Consider the following 17,194-nt stretch of genomic DNA (forward strand, 5'->3'; position numbering starts at 1 on the left):
ACAGATTCCTCCTTCCACGAGGATACATAGTACCCAAGAGAGAGGAAAATGTAAAAATCACGGAGGACAGAAAGAGACCATAGGACAGAGAAGATAGGAACTCAGTATTCCACAGCCACCTCTAATGGAGTGAGGAAGACAGGGCAGGTGTGGTACACAGAGTGACACACACATAGGAAAAAAAGAGGGAATGCTGGAAAGAGGTGGACAAAGAGGAAAAATCTAGCTGGGGGAGGGAGAGAATCAGTTATAGCAAGAAATATTGGGTCAGCCCATTGTCTCAGTTAAGAAGGGAGTGTGGGGGGAATTAGAATTTTTAAGGTGTTTTTTTGTTAGTGTAGCGGGCTTGGGCGTAGAGTTTGGCTTGAGTTTGGAGTTAAGATTGAGTTTGGCTGCAGTTCATGTTGTGTGTGTGCACGCACAAGTGTGAGTGGTAACATTGTTTGCTTTAAAGAAACAAAGTGGTGATGTTATTAAAATGTTCAGGTAGCTAAAGGGACATTTTGTGTGAGGGTCCCTTTCCTAGGCTCCATTCACTGAGCCTGACTCAGATATTGTATGAGACATCTAAAGGGGCTATATTGAACTTAGCAGGCAGGTTGAATCTCTGAATAGACAGTGAGACCTGGAACATTTTTTCTGAGACATGCAGGGGCCATTTTAACTTTAAGGGCACTCGCTCTTTACCCAAACAAGGGCTTCATTGGCAACCTGCCAGACTCTGAGACCTGCACCTGGGTGGAGATGGGTACTATGGAAATTACACATCCCAACATGAATAGAGCAGCCTTTCACATTAGCTGTAAGTGACATAATGCATGGGAGAGGGTGCTGTGATCAAGATGGAGCAGTGATGTATGTTTGGGGTTGAAGTATCTCTGGACAGCACTTCCATATTAACGACCAGGGGCCAGATTCTCAGCTGCTGTAAATCTGCAAATCTCTGTGGATTTCAATAGGGCTATGATGATTTACATTCACTGTGAATCTAACTAAGGATTGGTCAGAAGCTCCAGGCACCCCTGGTTTAGTCACAGTATGTTTGGATAGGAAAAATGTCCTGTGACAATATCCCTTGAAACACAGGAAATCCATAGCCGGCACTACTAGCCCCTGCCATTGTGGGACAGCGCAGCAAAAGACCACTTGTCCAGCCGATGAAGCTTTAAAGGGGGCACTGTCAGGTTAAAGATGATGAGTTATTTACAAACAAATTTCCTTGTGTGTGTTATTAATAGCCCCTGAATTTGATTAACCTTGGTCACACTTTACAAATCTAATTTGTGCTGCACTCTTCCTGCTGATTGTTTACACCCTGTGTTTCTCTCATCTGGGACGTTGAAATAGACTGGCCAAGTTTCATTTTAATTTCTAGTCACTTTCACTTTCTGGTTCCCATGCACTAGCTCAGTGTTGTGATGTCAGAATTGCAAACACTGGAACAGGAAAACTGTATTCATTGGGATTTTTAGCATAATTATGGAAACATTTCTACTGATCTTATGTTTGGTATTTTTACAGCCCTGAAAGTTGTCCCTCAATCAACCTGACAACATCTTCTTCAGATAGGCTGGAATAGGAAGGCTGTTTGGGGTAATTGCGATAGCTCTCTAGGAAGATCCCACCTTCCTAATTACTTAGATACATTTCACTGGCCTCACCGATGTGGTTCAGTGTTAAGGCTCAACTTCCTTCCCTACAGCAGGAAAGAGGAGGAATGGGAAAAGAGACAGGCCATAACTGGAACTGTTTATCAGAACCCCTGAAACCTGGAGTGAGGAAGTTGAATCCATATCACCCATGGTCATGCAAAACCGAAATCCGAGTGACAAAACTTAACTTAGCCCCACCCCCCAGGTTCAAGTAGGGCCATACGGTCCAGTAGGCTGCACCATTAAGATATTTGTTGCTGGTACGCCATAACGGAAAGACACAGGAGCAGAACATGGGGCTGCCTGGTGGCCCCACTCCAGCAACTCCTCCAGCGCAGCTGTACTGTCCCCAGCCCTGTCCTCTGGTGAGCTGTATAGACCCAGACAGGAGAAGGGCTGGGGGCAGAGTGGGGCTGGGGGTGGTACAGCCGTGCCAGTGGACAGGGCTGGAGGTGGGGCTGGGGGCGGTAGAGCTGTGCTGGAGGAGCTGCTGGCGTGGGGCCGCCCCCCATTCTGCTCCTTTTGCTGCTATGGTTCCAGAGAGCCCTGCGGTTCAGAAGTCTGTATCTGGCACAGCAGGAGGACAGAGTCTCCCCCTCTCCCCCCACAAGTAACGTGGAATGGGGAGGGGCAGGGAGAGTGTCGGGGCCCCGGGCTGGGGGCGAAGTGGGGAGGAGTCATGTGGAGGGTCACGGTCCCCCCCCCTGTGTCCCTCCCATGAGTTGCCTATGTGCAGCGTACCAGTAAGAAATAAATTCTACTTGTGCCACTGCCCCCAGCCCCCACCCCCCATGCAGTCCAGCTTTAGATGGAATGGAGTAAGGGGAACTTACGGGAAGCAGAACGAGAAAGGGATAAAGCTGGTGGGTAAAAAGGCAGGAGAAGAGACCCATGGAACAGCAAAGGGAAATGAGACTGACCCAGGCGAAGAAAAGAGTGAGAGGCTCAGTGTATTCAGCCTTCATTGCCTGTGGAGAAGACTTGTTCTGAGAGAGGGATTCCTGGATTCATCCATCCATTTTGCTGGGCTCTGTAGCTCCTGGTTTCACCTACTCTGTCTGTTCCTTCCCACTGTGCCATTTCCATGCATCTGTAGAATCCCCTGATACTTGGCAGCACATGGGCCCTGCAGCAATGCTCACCTGCTTCGATTTATCTGTGGAGTGAACCAAAATCTCACTTCTCATTTTGCCTTGTGTTTTTCTCTTCTCTCTTTTCCTCTCTCTCTGTCTCTCTCTTTTCCTTTCCTGCTCTCTCTCTCGCTTGCTCTCTCAATCTCTCTCTGCCTCTGTCTGCTTTGCTCTTCTTTCTTCCTTGTTGCTTCTTCCCTCCCTGCCCCTCGCCGTGCAGAACGGGTCTCTTCACGCCTGACCTCGCTTTTGAAGCCATAGTGAAAAAGCAGGTGCAGAAGTTGAAGGAGCCGAGTCTGAAGTGTGTGGATATGGTAGTGAGTGAGCTCACATCCACCATCAGAAAGAGTAGCGAAAAGGTAAAGAAACCAACAACATAAAGAAAGGGCAAAGCACCACTCCTCTCTCTCACACACACACATACCCTTTCCTCACACCCTTCAGGGCCTGGGCTCACACCAGGGGACCAACAACAAATCTGGTGAGAACAAGGAGAACAGCCATGGAAGTCAGGTTCTACTATATAAATAAGCATCTGATGGAAAGAAACAGCCCACAGGCATCCAAGCAGTGTGAAAAATAGGGAAGAGGGATCAGGCCCCAGCTGATGGATCTCTTTGCTATCAATTCAGAAGTCAGCTGGATACAGCTGATTGTTTGCTAGCCAGCCCCTATTCCTCACTCCAGCCCCTTGGCATGCAGCTCGGTGTAGAATAACCCCCCTTGCAAGCCCCTCGTCCTACTCTTCCTGATTGCACATTGAAAACCTTTCGGTGTCCCTTTGTCACTGCCTCTCTGGAAATCCAAACATCTTAGAACAAGGAAACAAGTTAGAGAGAGGCCTTAAAAGATAAAAAGAATCCAGGCCCCTCTGCAGCATTATTGGGCATAACCCCAGCCTCCATCCAGATGACAGAGCTCTATATCTTCTCCATCTCATCCTCCTGCTGATCTTTAACGCTAAAGATTATGCTAGTAAAGAGAGAAGGATGAATCTTGTGCTGCTTTTCCCTGCCCCGAAGCAAAGGAAAGGAGGCAAATTCCAGGGTAGCTTAAAGAGCAGCAAAGTGGAGAAAGGGACCACCCATTTGAATAAGTAGAGGCCATCACACATGCGCTAGTATATGTCTGGTGGAAAGTGGGTTGGTTTCCTAGGCCTGTACAGTGCAGTAGAGGGCGCCACACACCTCTTTAAATAGAAAGGTAGACTACATTAATTTGCCAAGAAAGGACTAAAATCCTGCACCCCCCGGCCCAGCCGGGCAAGTTTCTCTGCCAGGTGAGTTAAAGGGAGCAGAGTCTCTTGTTCCAGTTAGGAGCCTCTATAAAAATTACCCACAATCCCTTTTCTGCATTGGAGGGTCTGGGCTGGCCAACATATATAATCCCAGTTTTGGGGGGAGGGATTAGAAAGAGACGGGTGGGAAAGAAGGGAGAATCCAGTATAAATTTAAGAGCTTAGAATGGCAAGAGCTGGAGGTTGGCAGATGAAGGGACCTCGTTATATTCAGCAGGGCTGATCTCGGCAGCTACTGCACTTTGGTCATTGCCATCCCTCAAGTACTGCTGCTCCATCCCAAAGGATTTCTCTCTCTAAGTCCTCCTGTTTTCCAGCTCAGTGTGGGAGACACTCCTCCATCCTTCCCCCACCTCCCCCCATGTTTGCTTGTAGTGATTTTGGTTTGTTTCCATTGATGTTTTTCTGTCTCTGATTGGAGTTGTGTCTTCAGGGGAGAGAAATCAGTGTAGAGGGGAAAAAGAAAAACCTCAGTGTTAGTGGACACTAACTTCTTACAGTGGGGGACCCTGCTCAGATGGCTGGGATCTTACCCATCTACCTTCTGTAGATTTTGAAATTCGTTTTGGCATGGTAGGATGGACAGATTCGGCACCGGAGGAAGAAAGGGAAGGTAGAGATTTTCTAGGTTGGAGATGAAATAATGGAGTTGTACAGTCAGGATGTGCATTTCCATGTCCAGGCCTCCGAGCAACAGAAAATAGGAATGGAGGCAAGAGGGAAATGTAGCTGATGGGACAGAAGAGAGCTTGTCACCAAGGGATGATGAGGGAGGAAGAAGAGAAAATCCCCTAGCTAGGGCTGGACTGAATCTGGCAGTCCTTTCACAGTCCTTATCTAGAGATGGTCCCATTGTAGTCAATGGAAGCTTTGCTGGAGCAAGGACTGCAGAATTTGGTCTCTAAAAATTAGAGATGGAAAAAACTTTGTTCTGTTGCCTGGCCAGTGCAAGGTTGCTCCCTCCATCTGTGTAATTGGCTTAGACATTTACAGAATCAGGATGGAAATGCCTGGACTCTCGGGAGTGGCAAGTTCAAATCCGAGCCCTTCATCCCACCAAAGGTGAGGAGTTGATGTTTGCCCAATGTCTTTGTCCTATAAATCCAGATTTGGAGTGGGTTTGAATTGGGCATCTGTATTATTAAAGTGATTTTTTAATATTGCTTGTGACAGTGCCCTCAGTGTGTGAGGTGCTTTTCAAGCAGACAAGAAAGTCCCTTCCTGAAGGAGCACACAATCTGAGGACAGACAGACATTCAAATAGAGTTTAGGGGGAGGGGTACAACATATAAATAGAGTGATCTAGGTGGGACTAACCCTCATCTTGGTAAAATGCAGTTAAGTTAATATACATGTCAACTAGATTTTTCATAGACAGCATAGCAGAAGTGAGTCTTTAAGGGGGACCTAAATGCTGGGAAGGTAGGAGCTTTGTGGATGAGTTCAGGAAGGGTTTTCCATGCATAGGAGGCAATGTGGAAGAAGCAACAGAGATGATGGTGCAATAAGCTAATAAATAGAGCATCAAGGCTGTCGCCATTAGCAGAGCAGAGGTTGTGGAACAAAATGAGACTTGACAAGGATGGGGAGCAGAGCTATGTAGGGCTTTGAAAACAGTGGCAAGAAACTTGAATTGGATGGGGGAGCAGAGGGGAGAACAGAATTCCAAGTGTGTGTATGAGAGAGAGAGAGACAGAGAGAGAGATAGTCAAGATGTTTGGCAGGGAAGATGACTTTAGCCGCAGCATTTTGTATGGATTGGAGGGGGCAATGGAGACAGATGTTGCAGAATCAAGATGGGAAATTCTGAGGGCCTGGGGGACAGATTTACCAGTAGGGTAGGCTGCACATGTGACACTTTCTAATGATGTAAAGCTGTGGAGGTGAACTGTGTAAAGGACTTATTGATGTGTAGTACTTGTCCATTAATTCATACATCTTGGGCTGCACATTTGCTTGATCTCCAGCTAGGCAGGGTTAGGGCTAGTTAATATTTGGATGAGAGACCTCCAAGGAAAGTCTAGGTGCTGCAGGAATTGTCATAGTAGAATACCCAACCTCCTACCATAGTGTTAGGAGCCTATGCTACCTCTGGGATGAGACATAACATTGAGACTCTGTGTTTATTAAAGACCCACAAAGCTTTTCATAAGAGGAATGTTAATCCAAGTTTTCTGGGCATTGGGGGAGCGACATTCCGTCTCCCTACTAGCTGAATTTCATGCAGCCTCAGTTGCGTAGCGTGTTCTTGACTATCTGTTCAAAACTACTGCATGATGTTGCTGTGTGCTGTGAAAAACTATCTTGAAGGGAGCTACACCTGATTTCACTGGTGTAAATAAAATCAGAATCAGGCCAATCAGGCCATGTAAGGCTATCTCTTTGATTGCAGTCAATGGCTAGACTCTCTTCACATGGCTAAGCCATGTCTCTTCTACGGCTCTTTAGTTATTATAGCTGTTAATAATAATCTCTTATTCCATCCTGAATGATCTCAAAGTGCTTTAAAACTGCTCATACAGGGATCTCTTCATCCACCACTGAAATCAGCCTACTCTGGGGGGTAATGAGACAAAGCCATCTGTTCTTTGGCGCCTTTGTGAATATGGCCTAGCCATGTGAAGAGAGTCTAGCCATTGACTGCAATCAAAGGGATAGCCTTACATGGCCTCATTGGCCTGATTCTGATTTTATTTACACCAGTGAAATCGGGTATAGCTCCCTTCAAGATAGTTTTTCACAGCACACGGCAACATCATGCAGTAGTTTTGAACAGATAGTCAAGAACACTCTATGCAACTGAGACTGCATGAAATTCAACTGGTAGGGAGGCAGAGAATCAGAGCCAGTGCATCCAGGAATATAGCATCCCCCCTGGTGGATTTCAAAAAGCAGGAACTTTCTGTGTCCAAACTGCACAGCAGAGCCTTATGAATGCAAAAGGGTGCCTTACAAATCAGGATTCTTTCAGTTAGAGATCTTAAGATTCCTGTCTAAGAGATGGACTCTTAGTGTTAGAAAGGACAGGGACCTAGAGCTGTGTCATGAGGATTTCCCTGGGGCTAAGCTGTTTTAAGAGAAGGTCCTGAGCTTGCATTATGACTGGAGAGGAAAATGCAATTAGGGCAGGAGTGAAAACCCACTTGAGTGTGGAAATCCATCCCAGACCGGCTGAGAGCCCCTGGCAGGGTCACCTGCTCTCCCGTCTTTCAGAGTCATGGCATTTCTGGGTGCTGCTTGCACTGCTGGCATTACCCCCACCTCTTGCATTCCACTGCATGTTCCCCAGTGGACATGACAGCTCGTGGCCAGTGTTCATATCCCCCTTCTTGCCCACCCCTGCTTCTCCCACGCATGCCGAGGTGTGAGGCCTCCTGCATGACGTCTTGTGAATGTGGTGCTGTTGGTTTCTTTTGCTTGTAACCTTTGCTGGTTGATCCTGATTTGAATAAACTGAGAATGATTTGCACCTCTCCTTGCCTTTATTCGTGTTATTTATTTTTTTTGTTCTTGAATCAAAGAAGCTGAGATTTGCTTAGAGATTTTCCAACTTCCTGTTTTTGATTCTTTGACATGAAGCACCCCCTCAGCCTCAGAAGAAAACAGGAAGTGCTGCCTCTCCCTCTAAAGCAACAAGCAGCCTAAACTATAAAGATCCAAGAGAAATCCTAATATGCCCCTTCTCAAGGTATGAGGGGAGCCCATTTCCACATGGGCCACCTTCAGTGTGAGCAGAAAGCCTGTTCCTATCAATCTGGAGCCAGTGACATTCAGAACAGAAGAGACCTTTATAAAGAGAGGGGCCTGATCCACTGCTCCCTTACTCCAGCCATATGCCAGGGCAACTGCATTGATTTCAAGGGTGTGACCGTGATGCAATAAACCTGGAGTGATGTAGTAGTGAAGCAGACCCAAATACCTCAGTACTTGCAGCAATTGCCCTATACCTTCTAGCTTCCAATGGTGATTGTGCAGGGTCTGGGCTGATTCCTGTAGCATATTGTCATTGTCCTTTATTTATAAGAATCCAAAACCCAAATTAGATTTAAAACCCCCCATCAGATCAGCAGAACTGATGTAGTGCAGTACTAAGGCAAATGAGAGACATGGCCAAAAATGAAGCCCAAAATAGTAGGAGGAGGTAATAATGATGGTGCCAGGAAATTCCAGTTGGCGTTAAATGGTCAGATTGAAATATTTCAAAATAATAGAACAAAAGAGGGAAAAAACAACTTTCTGGGGAAGGAGGGAGAGAAAGGAGTGATCTAAGAACTGGCCTGGAGTTGAGACTTCAGCTAATTTAGGCCTTGATCCTGCACTGAGGACTACATGGGTGCTGCCCTATTGAGGTTAGTGCAGGATTGGGGCCCTACAGTGTGATCTTCATCTAACTATTCCTCAGTAAAGTGAGGGATAGTGGCACTTGTTCCTCTCAGGAATGGTGCAGGAATTGACTGGTTCATGTTGGTTAAGTGCTAAGTAGAGAATGATTAACTGGATAATAAAGGGGTCTAATTATTATTATGATTATTACAATAGCTTCTAGAGGCCCTAATCAGGGATCAGAGCCCCATTGTGTTAGGTGCTGTACACACATCAAATGAAAAAGACAGTCCCTGCCCCAAAGAGCTTACTTTTTTTTTAAGGAAGAAAGCAAAATGATTGCCTTCTCCAGGGATTGGCTCAAATGCTGTAGTAGCACCACTGTGGGATGTGACATTTAGGAACAAAAGCATAATCCCACTGAAGTCAATGGTAAAACTGTCATTGATTTCACTGGGACCACTGTCCCCTTATTGTAGAATACTGTGGCACTTTTCTGTTATAAAGGAAGTGCTGCCTGAATGCCAGAGGGCTGCCATGGGCCCCCATTCAGCTTCCTGGCTTGCACTGTCATGTTTCCCATTCACAATCTCTATGGATTCTCCCCCTTGAACAACTGCAGGTGACAGTGTCCCTCCACTCCCTTTTGTTTGTATGCTGCAAACTGAATTCGCTTCTCACGGTGTGAAACAAGCGTTCAGTGGCAAAGTGGACTTACCTGTGACACAAATGCTGGCCCTGATTCTCCACTCCCTTGCACCAGTGCAAAGGGAGTGCAGAAGGGGAGTAAAATGCTACAGCCACACACCCAGAGCACCTGTAAAGTCCAGGGTTGCTGCTTTCTCCTTGGGAGAAGGCTGGTTCCCTGAGAGGTTGGCTATGCCCTCCGTCTTCACCTGTGCCATTGCTCGTTGGGGCAAGCCACTGTCCACTAGTGACCCAGCTAATGGGATGTGAGACCAGCTTTGATCATCTTCGTTCACCCAGGATTCTCCCCTTCATGTCGGGATATATCTACACAGTACACTGCGTTTTAGAGCCCACAGCAGTGTGGGCTAGCGCTAAGGCGCTAAAAACATCTGTGTAGATGTTTGGGCTTGGACTGGCCCTTGGATTCTGAAGCCCAGGGAGGGAGTTTAAGAGCCCAAGCTCCAGCCCAAGCCGCAACATCTGCACTGCTGTTTTTAGCACCATAGCATGAGCTCAAGTCTGACCTGGGATCTGAGACTTGCTGCTGTGGGTTTTAAAAAGAGTGTAGACAAAAGCCATGATGGAGATATTGCCATGGCATCGCTTTCCTACATTGCCAATGAGATGCTGACCTTCTTCAGAGAACTTATTGGGATACAACCAGCCACGGGCTTTAGCCATAAAACTGGGATTTCAGACATGCCCAAGGCTGGGTGTGTTCAGATCCAGGGATGGGAATGGGCCCCTTGCTATGTAAAACAAATTGAGCTGGCAGTAGTCTGGTCTTCTGCGGGATAGGGGGGTTGCTGCTGAGGAGAAGGGCTGTTCTCTGAAGAAGCTCAAAGCACAGGAAATGAGATCTTTGGCCCCACAGGAACTTGGGAAAATCTGTCTGCAATTCTGGCTTTCCTGTGCCTTTACCCCTCTAGGACCCCTGTTATGGTTGTGAGGGGAGCGTTATTCCCCAGATCCTGCCCCACTTTCCCACGTGCATGTATTTCTCTTTCCTGCAGCTCAGCCAGTACCCTCACCTGCGGGAGGAGATGGATCGGATTGTTACTACGCACATTCGTGAGCGAGAGGGCAGGACCAAGGATCAGGTAGGGCCTGCAGGGCATGCCTGAGGGCGGGGGGCAGAGCGGGAGCCTTTAGGGAAACAGTATGAGCTATAGGGATAGAGATGGGCCTTTGCTGTAAAGTTGGGATCTGGTGAGAAATGCCCTGAAAGCTCAGGGAGGTGTTGGCTGAGAAGAGCCATAAGGCAACTCAATGGTGGCTCCTGCTACCTGCCTTTGTGTTAGTAGCACCTATCCCTTGTCTCTCACCCACTTTCTTTGTGTCTTTGCCCCCCAGGTCATGCTCCTGATAGACATCGAGCTGGCCTACATGAACACAAACCACGAGGATTTCATTGGCTTCGCCAAGTAAGCACCAGTGCCCTGAACTGCCTCCTTCCCCCTGCCCCTGCTCCCCTGCAGCCTTGCTCTGTGTGCGCTTTGGTAGGTGGGCTGTAGGCCGTGGCTGCAGAGCCCCATGGGTGGAGAGTTTGGAGCAATTTGCCACCCTGGCTTTGATGGGAGGGTGAAGTGAGGTAAAATGTGCAGGATGGTAAAGAGAGAAATAGGTTTCCCTCTTCCCCTGGGGGGTGAGGGCAGTTCTCCATGGAGTCCTGACACCCCCCAACTTCATTGTGTCTCACTTCAGCCCACCTCACACACACAAGGCCAACTCTTAATTGGTTGGAGGGTTATTGTGAGGCACCTCATCATCTGGGGGTAAGTGTGTTGCCTCCTCATGCCATTCCCCCTCGCCCCCAGACCCCTTGGGAAGTAAGGAATAAAACTAGGCCTCCAATGTGGCGTAGCAGAGTGAGCACTGAGCTGTCAGGATAGAAATTAAAGAAACCCAAAGCTAGAGCAAGTCAACAGTGCTGTGGCTGGCATGTCAACCATGTCATTCCCCACTGAGAGGAGGGATGGACTGGTGGATAGAGGACAGGCCCAAGAGACCTGGAGTCTATCCCTGGCTCTGCTACTAGTTTGTTGTTTGACCTTGAGCAAGTCACTTAATCCCTATGTATTTAAGTTTCCCCATCTATAGAACAGAGATAATGACACTGACTTACCCTAGAGGAGTTTGTGAGGCTAAGTATGCATGTTTGTAAAGCACAAGTGAGATCTTGGGTGAAAGGGGCTAGGGAAGGGCAGGGAATGATTATATCCAACCAGGCAGGACAAAGAATAAAAATCAGGTGGAATTATTAAATTGTTCATGGAGAGTCATTAGTGTGCTGAATGTTTTACCAAATGTAGAGCAAAACCTGGTCTTTGTCCCCAGGAGATGATGCTGTAACTTAGACAGACAGTACAGTTCAGACATACAGGGATAAACTGAGGTCCCATCACCGACAAAGATTGTTTTGCAGTTTGAGGTCAAGATATGTCCCAAAATGCTGCAGAGACCAGCAGGTACTGTGGTCTCAAAACACTGCAGAGTTCTCTATCTTGCTCCTTTCTTCTGTGTATTAATATTGAAAGGCTTCATGGAAGACCTGTTTACAAGCAGGGGTTGACAGAGGAGAAAGTGGTTGCATGAGAAGAGGGAGGGAGTTACAAACCTAGGGGGTGGCATGGGAGAAAGAATGAAGGCAGGAGTGAAGGAAGAATAGAGAGCGGGTGGTCAGCAGTTGGTTTAGAAGATGCATAGGAAGCAAGGGGTTGAGTAGGTCAGGCTGAGACCAAAGATGTAGTTGAGGTGGAGCTGTAGAGGGCTTGGAACTTGAGGGCGAGAAGCTTGAATGTGCTGTTGCAGAAGCCTAGAGGGAGCAGGAGTCAGGAAGGAAGGGAGTGCTGGATGGGCTTTGAATGTCTCTCATCTTGTTTGTAGTGCTCAACAGAGGAGCAGCCAGATGAGCAAGAAGAAGGCAGCTGGCAACCAGGTAAGTTCCCTCCCGCTTGAGGCTACGAGAGGGATACATACCTTGCTTGACAGGCTGTCAGTTGAGCCAGACACAGCAACACTTCAAAGGTATAAAGAGAGGCAGATGGGAAGAATCTTAGAGAGACATCTTAGCCCCACTGAAATGTATGGGATTAGGGAAGCCTGTGGGAAGGACAAAGGGGAAACATTTCTGAAGAATATGGACTGTCCCTCCTGCAAAAGAACAATTGTTATGTATGGAGCTGGCATTGCCCTCAGTAAGACTAGGACTATGGATGTCTATTAGCTGCTTAAATACAAGGCCAAATCATATTCTTCGCTGTCTCTGGCGCAACCCCGCTGGCTTTAACAGTAAGTGAGTGGAGGAGCTGGCCCAGCAGAATCACATGAGGGAGATTGACAAGGTGATTACAGAGGCTTGCAACATCTGCCCTAGCTGAGGATCAGAGCTCAAAGGAAGGGTGCTGCAGACTTTACTCAGTGCAGGGGGGTATGCAGGGTGCAAGACTCTCTAAAAGAGGGGACGCTGGGATCCTTGCAGTAGAGAACTGATTTCGAAACCGTGTCACTTCGCATATCATGGCCCAGTCCCCTTCCACTATCATCCTGGCATTGGGTACTGGGCAGAGTCCACAGCATCTCAAGTTTCATCCATTTCTTTGGGTGACCTTGCATTTCCTGATGGGTTCACCATGCTTTACAACTGGGCCAGCCACACGCTAGACAGTTAAATTATCAAATGGTCCAATAAAGAGCTGAAAGTGCAGGGGGGGTGATCAGGGGTCTAGCCATATAAGCCACTGCTTTCTGGATAGTGGCAGATGTCAGTGTTAATTCTCCTCACATCCCTGGATGCGTCATTCACTTCTCCCAGCTGCGCTTGACCTTTCTATGCAGGTGAGAGCTGGAGGATGCTCTCTGATTTGGTGGGTCCTGATGCAAGTTTACAGTCCATCAAAAACTGGGGCAAACTATACCCTCCAGTTCCCCCAGCTCCGGCTCTAAACTGCCATGCCGCAGAGTTTTCTTTCCCAGTCGTCTCTCTTGACCACATGAATGGTCTCCACTGTCTGGGAGCCAAAGGGCAATTTGCAGAACTTCTGGGCTCACGTTTTCTGGAAGAGGCAAGTCCCACCTGAACAGGAGGCTTTAAAGCCACCTGCTCAGGGAGATGTCGTTGGCATCCATCGGCACTGCTTGGGTTGGGCATCCTCATGGTGGAGCCTTCTCCTGGGAGAGAATAGTGAATGGAATGTGAAGTCCCTGCTGCCTCCATGTAGTGCATGGAGTGTATGTGTTATTGAAAGCCAGAGGGGCAAAGAAGACCTTCCTGTCCTAGAGCTACGGGGAGAACCACAGGGTTATCTAGCCTGGAAGGTCTGCACAGAGATTTGGGCACCTTCTACAAAAGGAGGGTACAGAAGCAGCCCAGCGAATAATGTAGGTGAACAACTTCTTCCTTTACAACCCCAAACGCTCATCTGGAGTGAATCATCTTCAAAATATATTTGGCCACCTTTCCCTGAAACACAGTTAGAGCTTCAGAGATGCTGGAAGGCTGGTTGGCAGGTTCAGCTGGATCACTGCTTTCTTCGGATGCTATTTCTGAAGGGCTTTACTGGGTATCTCCCAGCTGCAGGGAGACCATCCTCTGAAGGGCACCAGTGAATACCTTGCCTTTGCCCTGGGTGTGGAACAGCTCTGGGAGTCAATCCTTTTCTGTTTCATTCGTGGATTTGCCTGTAACTAGCTTGAGCTTTCATTTCTTTTAGCAGATTTTATTTTGGGGCCCGAGGTCTTTGATGTTTTCGCAGCTGACATGCTAATTTGGTAAAAGATTCTGATGATTAATTTTTGAGGCTCTTTCCTCCTTCCACTCCTCCTTTCCTAGTAACAATCTCTCCTCTCTCTGCTCCTCTCCTCTCTTCTCTGCTGCTGTTGCTATGGTTCCCCTTTGCAGGATGAGATCCTGGTGAGTAGAAGGCCGCTCAGCAGGCTGTGCTAATGAGCATTAATGATGCATCTGGGGAGAGCAGGATCAGGAACAGCACATGGACCATTCCACCTGCTACTGCAATGGGGGGAAGTGGCAGCTGATGTTAGATACAGATGAAGTGGAAGTGGGGAGCAAAGCAGCATGAGAAATTTATGAGAATTTCTTTAGCTGCCTCTAAAGTGTGTAAGCGGGAGGAGCTGGGGAGACCATTCAACCTAGAGATCAGGATCTGGGGTTCAGCTTTAGTGCCCCCTTCTGTCAGCAGAGAGAATTGGTCCATTGTGAATTTTAACAATCAGCAGCATGAAAGAGAGGAGTGAAAATCCACTTACCCCTGCCTGCAGATATGGACAATGAATGCACTGATGCAGACACTATGCAGATGTTTATTAAGTCATACAAAACAGTATTCATTAATGCACAAACACCTAGCCATTCACATACATATTGTTTACAACACACACTCATTTTTAACATGCACACACATGCAGCGATACATACACATATAGGCTAATTCACACGCACAGTAACGCAGGCTCATGCACACATGTACAATAATGAACACCTGCAGTAATGCACATTCACACACACACACACACACATATATGTTAACATGCTTATATTTAAGCTATTACATACATATACTCTTTCTACTAACTCATATGTATAGGAATAGACAAACATTGATTTAAAGTTACAAAGTCCACTAATCAATAATCTCCTAGCTCATTTACAGAATGTAAATATGGGACTTTCTATCTATCTATCTATCTATCTATCTATCTATCTATCTATCTATCTATTAAAGCTAATGTACATATGTATAGTAACAGTCACACATGCCATTTATCTCACACAGTTAAGTTCAGGGTGTGAATTCCAGATGCATCATTATTCCCAGATGTTCAGTATCGCCTTGCGTTACGAAATTAAATAATTTGTTTTTCATTTACCTCTCTCTACTTTTCTTCTTGAATTGCCTCCCCTCGAGCTCTGTGAAGCAGTCCCCTCCAACCCCAAGTGCTGGGAGAGCTCCCTGTCTCTGCCAGGGTGTGCTTCCTCCTTTGCTCTTTCTAGGCATGGTCTTTTCTGGGTGTGATTGTTGCTGTGATTTGGTTTCTGTGGGTTGGGCCAGTGTCTGAGATTCTCTCTGCAGTTCTCTCTTCCCCTTGAGTGCTTGGCAGATGGTGTAACCCCCAACAGAGCCAGGTTCTCTCCTGCCTCCCTTCCATTCCCTGCCTAACCCTTCTCCTGTTTGGAGACAGGTGCTGGCTTGATCACCTCGGCGCTCCAAATTAGTGAGGGGCTTTTTGGCAGGAACAGAGAGCACGGTGGTCCTGGTCATTGTTGTGCTGGTCTGCGTGTGTAGGGACATACTCTGCTCTCTCCCCAACCATTAGGAGGACTAGGTTTTCAGTGCCATGTTTAACGCTGACAATTTCCATCCCCACAGGTGATCCGAAAAGGCTGGCTCACCATCAATAACATTGGGATCATGAAGGGCGGCGCCAAGGAATACTGGTTTGTCCTGACAGCTGAGAACCTCTCGTGGTATAAGGATGATGAGGTGAGTGGCCCAGCCTCAGGGCTGGTTGGAGTATGGCTTTGGTACCTAGTTCTCTGTGGTGCTGAGAACCCTCCACTCCCATTGACTTTCAGTGGCTGAGTATTTTGTATAAGGCCCTTAGTTCCCTACAGTGGCTGGGTATTATAAATACACTTTCTGTGTATCAATTATCTGCTTCTATAAAACAGCCCATACCCCTGGGACCTGGAGTGATCCCACAAACCAGTATTCAACCTCTCCCAGGAAGGGATGCCAGGAGATCGGGAGCTATAATCAGGGTGCCATATACTCTGTTTGTGGGGTATAGAACTGTGTGTTCCCCTAGGGGCATGCCCAAATGGAGCCCTGCACATTAGTCACACCCTGTATATGTTAGCGTTCAAACAGCTGCTGCCAGCCCCTCCATCAACCCATGAATCTATTGCCTTGTTTCTTGTATTTAACTCTTAGCGGGGCCTTGATATTGCTTCAACTGGAATGAGGATATTTCCTTTTAACTGTGAAGGTCATGGAATTAATTTGGATGCAGCAATCCTGGCACTGACGAGAAAATCCAGTTGGAAATGACTGTGCTTCGAGCTCCGGAGTCAGTAAAAAGTGGGCAGGGCACTTTTCTGTCTTATTCTGGCAGGCCGACTCACAGGAGGGAGCGGATGGGTTAGCGCTCTGATACCCAGGGCTTTGTGGTACTCTCAGCAGTAGCTATAGTGACTATTTAAATTGTGGCTAAGCTTGACTCTAGTCTTGTGTGGTCATTCAAGATAGGTGTGACCTAGTTGTCTGAGCACAGGACTCAGAGCCAGGAGCTATGGAATTAAAATCCCAGCTCAAACACTGACTCCCTCTGTAACCTTGGGTAAGTCACTTTACTTCTCTGTCTGTTTCCTCATGTGCAGAATGGGAATATTAGTACTCATCTACTTCATCTGGGTATTGGGCAGATCAATTAATTCATGTTCATAAAGTGCTTTGAATGTGAAAGGGCTGAGTACTGTTATTAACAAACCATAATAGTACATGCAGAAAATAAATGAGAAAGTAGCATGGATCTGCTCTGTAGACCCGCCTTAAAAATAAATATTCCTGAAAGTTGGGAATCATGGCTTCCCAGTGCTTCCTCTTCCACTCAAGCAGGGAGCAAGATACCAGCTGCCAGAATCATGTCCAAATTGAAGTTATTGTTATTTATTTATTTATTTGTCTACTATCAACAGTGTGCCAGTCATAAAGGAAGACAAAATCTCTGGCCCCTGGGCCTAAATCTCTGAATAGTGGGAATGAACAGCAAGAAGGTAATCAGAATGACATGAATTTAAACTCAAATACCACTCAACGTGCCAGGGATAGAAATACTTTGGGGGATGGCTACAAATGGATTCAGATTCAGTCAGCTTTTCCAAGCAATGGTTCCAAACTACTGGTCAGGAAGAGAAGGGGCCTTGCACCTTGTGTCGTGGTTTATACCTGTGCAACATACCTGTAAACTGCTACCAGACCAGAATTCTCCACTCATTTACATCTGTGGGCACATTTAACTCTCACCTTGCACAGTTGGAAATGATGACACAAGGTGCCACACAGTAGAGAATCAGGCCTGAA

General features: G+C 47.1%; 1 protein-coding gene across 18 annotated transcripts in view; it reads left to right on the top strand.

Moving 5' to 3' along the window:
- The window catches only part of DNM1 (dynamin 1), a 104,141-nt gene that overhangs the window by 51,545 nt on the left and 35,402 nt on the right, over positions 1-17,194 (top strand). For 11 of the 18 annotated variants that reach the window (XR_008442647.1, XR_008442648.1, XR_008442650.1 and 8 more), the window contains exons 11-15: positions 10,106-10,192; positions 10,446-10,516; positions 11,979-12,030; positions 13,993-14,004; positions 15,482-15,595. Coding sequence is in view for 14 of the 18 variants with exons in the window: in XM_054007678.1 (XP_053863653.1) it covers positions 10,106-10,192; positions 10,446-10,516; positions 11,979-12,030; positions 13,993-14,004; positions 15,482-15,595 (336 nt within the window). In the remaining 4 variants the exon portion in view is untranslated. Of the gene's footprint in view, positions 1-3,002; positions 3,142-10,105; positions 10,193-10,445; positions 10,517-11,978; positions 12,031-13,992; positions 14,005-15,481; positions 15,596-17,194 lie in introns of all 18 variants that reach the window. The other 7 variants (XM_054007667.1, XM_054007669.1, XM_054007676.1 and 4 more) reach the window with 3 other exon arrangements.

Source organism: Malaclemys terrapin, chromosome 17 (genome assembly GCF_027887155.1).
Source record: "Malaclemys terrapin pileata isolate rMalTer1 chromosome 17, rMalTer1.hap1, whole genome shotgun sequence".
NCBI classification, from domain to species: Eukaryota; Metazoa; Chordata; order Testudines; family Emydidae; genus Malaclemys; species Malaclemys terrapin.